Source organism: Chondrus crispus, genomic scaffold, assembly GCF_000350225.1.
Source record: "Chondrus crispus Stackhouse genomic scaffold, scaffold_10, whole genome shotgun sequence".
In the NCBI taxonomy this organism is placed as follows: Eukaryota; Rhodophyta; class Florideophyceae; order Gigartinales; family Gigartinaceae; genus Chondrus; species Chondrus crispus.
Window position 1 is genome coordinate 26,664 of NW_005178942.1, and position 4,155 is coordinate 30,818.

General features: G+C 54.2%; 3 protein-coding genes; 1 reads left to right on the forward strand and 2 right to left on the reverse strand.

The window, feature by feature from the left end:
• Positions 1 to 1,029: 1,029 nt before the first annotated feature.
• CHC_T00001423001 (hypothetical protein) lies at positions 1,030 to 1,681 on the reverse strand. XM_005712553.1 is given in 2 exon segments: positions 1,030 to 1,195; positions 1,196 to 1,681. The coding sequence occupies 1 exon segment, from the start codon at positions 1,679 to 1,681 to the stop codon at positions 1,196 to 1,198; it is 486 nt and encodes a 161-aa protein (XP_005712610.1). The 3' UTR covers positions 1,030 to 1,195.
• Positions 1,682 to 2,001: 320 nt separating this feature from the next.
• On the reverse strand, positions 2,002 to 2,457 carry CHC_T00001424001 (hypothetical protein). The gene has a single exon (XM_005712554.1). The coding sequence runs from the start codon at positions 2,455 to 2,457 to the stop codon at positions 2,002 to 2,004; it is 456 nt and encodes a 151-aa protein (XP_005712611.1).
• Positions 2,458 to 3,200: 743 nt separating this feature from the next.
• Positions 3,201 to 3,852, forward strand: CHC_T00001425001 (hypothetical protein). XM_005712555.1 is given in 2 exon segments: positions 3,201 to 3,686; positions 3,687 to 3,852. The coding sequence occupies 1 exon segment, from the start codon at positions 3,201 to 3,203 to the stop codon at positions 3,684 to 3,686; it is 486 nt and encodes a 161-aa protein (XP_005712612.1). The 3' UTR covers positions 3,687 to 3,852.
• The last annotated feature ends 303 nt before the right edge of the window (positions 3,853 to 4,155 follow it).

Here is a 4,155-nt window from a genome sequence, read left to right on the forward strand (position 1 = left end):
GCACTCGAGATGATGTGACGACAAGTCCGCCCACGACTACTACTACCACGACGCCGACGACGACGAACACAGAGTCGACAACGACTACCACGACGCCGACGACGACGACGAACACAGAGTCGACAACGACTACCACGACGCCGACGACGACGACGACCACAGAGTCGACAACGACTACCACGACGCCGACGACGACGACAACAACAGAGTCGACAACGACTACCACGACGCCGACGACGACGACGACCACAGAGTCGACAACGACTACCACGACGCCGACGACGACGACAACAACAGAGTCGACTACCACTACCACTACGACGACGACATCGTCTTGCCCGGATTGTCCTCCCGGAGAGTTCATCACATTTGACGGGGCGTGTGGTTGTTCCACAGACGCTTGTGACGCGTGTCCAGACGGGACCGGATGTCAGACAGCGGAAGATGCCTCAGGATCAGACGTGATGGTGTGTATCGCCTGCGACTGCGGTTATTGTGACTCAAACGATGTTCCTTGCTGTAGAAGCAACGCGAATGGAGTTAATTGCGTCCCCAACACGCCTGCCACTCAGCGCGAATGTCAAGTTGGCAGCTTTGACATTTCTATTGTCGGAATGAGTAATGCCAACGTATGTCGCGGCGAGGAGAAACCTTCCACTGAAGTTGTGAACACTTGCGGATGCGTTCCGAGTAATGTGGAAGCGTGTTCGCTACCTGCGAACACGAGTGGAAACTGCTTTGTGGAAAGGGTATAGTAAGCAGATGCACTGGAACAAGTCGATCGTGAAAGACGATGAAGTGCAATAGAAGTGTAAGATGAAATAAAGGAAAGCGCCCTAATCCGTTAGTTTGACGTCGCAAGGATTAAGAACTTGTGCGCAGAGGCGAAGCTCACTTACATGACCAAGTACGTGACTCTCGACGGCATGGCATACTCTATTAGCTCCCCGGATTAATAAAAAGGCCGTTGTCACGACTCATTGTGATGAGCAAACTGCAGTCTTGCAGGGTGTCGTGAAGAGGTAGTTGCACATAACACGGGCGATTTTATTTCAATATGCGCGTACGTTCAAACGGCTACACCTAGTTCCGTCACGAAGAAACGAACAATGAGGCAGGCGCGGCGCGTGTACGAAACGGCTGGCAATGGCTGGCACATTTATACAGGCGGGGCATCAACTCCGGCGGAAGCCGTTCACTGCCACAGAACTGCAGCTCGCGACCGTAAGCCTAGCACACAACATGGGGGACCGCAAGCCCAGCCGGCATCAGCCGAGCAGCGGGCGAAAGACATCTCCCCGCGACCTGGCAATGCATTCCAGCACGAGCCGCCAACAAACCATGCGACCGGAAGGGCGAGCCCCGCACACAGACACAGACGCCGTTTCCCACAGACCCAGCCGACTTCGGCCAGCGATGGCGGCCCGCAACGAGCGCAGCCTGCGACTGACGCTTGCGGTGCGCAAAACTCGGTGGCGTGACCAACGCTCAAAACTGCGGATGTGGGGGCCGCGTTTCCTACCCGTGGATGCAGGAACCTATGCTTTGGTGGCCTTGACGGCGGCGACGATATCGGCAGGCTCTGCGCGCTTGGAGTAGTCGATGTTGGCGAAGGAGTAGATGACCTTCCTGTCCTTTGTGACGACAATGGTGGCCGGGATGGGGAGGCGTGTGCCTTCATGCCGCCCTTGTTGCCGTTCATCCCTAACAACCCTACTGTAGGCGTTCGTAGGCTACCCGCAATGCGATCGGAGGACCAGGGGTAACATTGTTACAATCGTAGTATTTACCTACAGTAGTACTGTACTAGGTAAATACTACGAAGGGTACCTAGTACCCTCCCTTCTCACAGGCTCAATGTGGGACGCATAAGAAGTTATGATAAATATGCGAATGCAGTGCGTATTCGAAGAAAATTGCCTTTATTTGGACGGGAGAATTGGTCTCCAAAGTGTGCCGGGGTCAAAGTGGGACGGCGAGAAATTTCATGTCTTGCACGCTTCATCTGTAATGGGAGAGACCCAACAAAGCCGACGCTGCCGTGTGCTTGCGGGTCCTTAACAACTCGCCTTCCTCAACCTGCATCCGCTGTTTTCGGGCTCTTGGCCATTGCGAAATTGGCAAGTCGTCGCAAACTATGTCTTCGAGAGGCGACACCGCAGACTGCGCTTTCAGACGTTTCTGAGAGTCAATATTTTTTTTGTTTGCAGTATCATTCTCTACATTAAACTCCTGAATGTGATAAACGTTGGGTACGGGCGCTTTTGGAGGATTCCGCCCCTCCAAACGAGCACGAACGGACTGCAAATTGCCAACCGTCGCTGCGTTTCCTGTTGCGAGGAATTTTCTATTAAATTTCTTAGGTGTGGGGTTCTTTGACAGGCATATATTCTTTCTCAGAATGTTGCGCAACACAGAATCATTGTTGAGAGTGACGGACACCTCTGCAAAAGGCATGAGCAGAAAACTGACCGTTTGTAAGAGCATGTGAATATGTTTCATCAAACGAATATATTTAATTCGTTGCGAAATAGTTTAGCAAAATCATATGCGCGAAACTGACGGTGGAGCGCGGTTAGGGGGGGGGGGGTGGTGTGGGTTTCACTATGTATCCTCTCGTGGAACGGAGAGCGATAATAGGGACTGCACGTCTCGTAGCACGGAGGCGCGGCGAGAGAATGAGCGAGGTGCGCCTCGATCCACTCGGCTACCCGTAGGACAGGGTGGAGTGGCGAGTGATTTCGCGGGTGTTGTGGTTCTGCTTTACGGTTGGAGATGATCGGTCGCCCCCTCTCCCGGGGGCGGGAGTCGCAGTCTACGTCTAGCCTAAAGCCGTCGGGGGATCCCACCTGGTCGGCGACAGTGAGATGGAATCACCGATAGTTCGGCTTGTGTCGGTCGTGTCCGTGCTGCACATTTGTTCCGGGGTGGACACGTGTCATGTGTACAGCAATGACGGGGGGGGGGCTAAGTGAGGATGGAGTGTCGAATGAGCCTCATGAACAGAAACTATGCGGCGCGGCATAATAATTTTGGTGTCACAGTTTGAGCCTTGTCACAGATTGAGCCTGTGAGAAGGGTACTGTACTAGGTAAATACTACGATTGTAACAATGTTACCCCTGGTCCTCCGATCGCATTGCGGGTAGCCTACGAACGCCTACAGTAGGGTTGTTAGGGATGAACGGCAACAAGGGCGGCATGAAGGCACACGCCTCCCCATCCCGGCCACCATTGTCGTCACAAAGGACAGGAAGGTCATCTACTCCTTCGCCAACATCGACTACTCCAAGCGCGCAGAGCCTGCCGATATCGTCGCCGCCGTCAAGGCCACCAAAGCATAGGTTCCTGCATCCACGGGTAGGAAACGCGGCCCCCACATCCGCAGTTTTGAGCGTTGGTCACGCCACCGAGTTTTGCGCACCGCAAGCGTCAGTCGCAGGCTGCGCTCGTTGCGGGCCGCCATCGCTGGCCGAAGTCGGCTGGGTCTGTGGGAAACGGCGTCTGTGTCTGTGTGCGGGGCTCGCCCTTCCGGTCGCATGGTTTGTTGGCGGCTCGTGCTGGAATGCATTGCCAGGTCGCGGGGAGATGTCTTTCGCCCGCTGCTCGGCTGATGCCGGCTGGGCTTGCGGTCCCCCATGTTGTGTGCTAGGCTTACGGTCGCGAGCTGCAGTTCTGTGGCAGTGAACGGCTTCCGCCGGAGTTGATGCCCCGCCTGTATAAATGTGCCAGCCATTGCCAGCCGTTTCGTACACGCGCCGCGCCTGCCTCATTGTTCGTTTCTTCGTGACGGAACTAGGTGTAGCCGTTTGAACGTACGCGCATATTGAAATAAAATCGCCCGTGTTATGTGCAACTACCTCTTCACGACACCCTGCAAGACTGCAGTTTGCTCATCACAATGAGTCGTGACAACGGCCTTTTTATTAATCCGGGGAGCTAATAGAGTATGCCATGCCGTCGAGAGTCACGTACTTGGTCATGTAAGTGAGCTTCGCCTCTGCGCACAAGTTCTTAATCCTTGCGACGTCAAACTAACGGATTAGGGCGCTTTCCTTTATTTCATCTTACACTTCTATTGCACTTCATCGTCTTTCACGATCGACTTGTTCCAGTGCATCTGCTTACTATACCCTTTCCACAAAGCAGTTTCCAC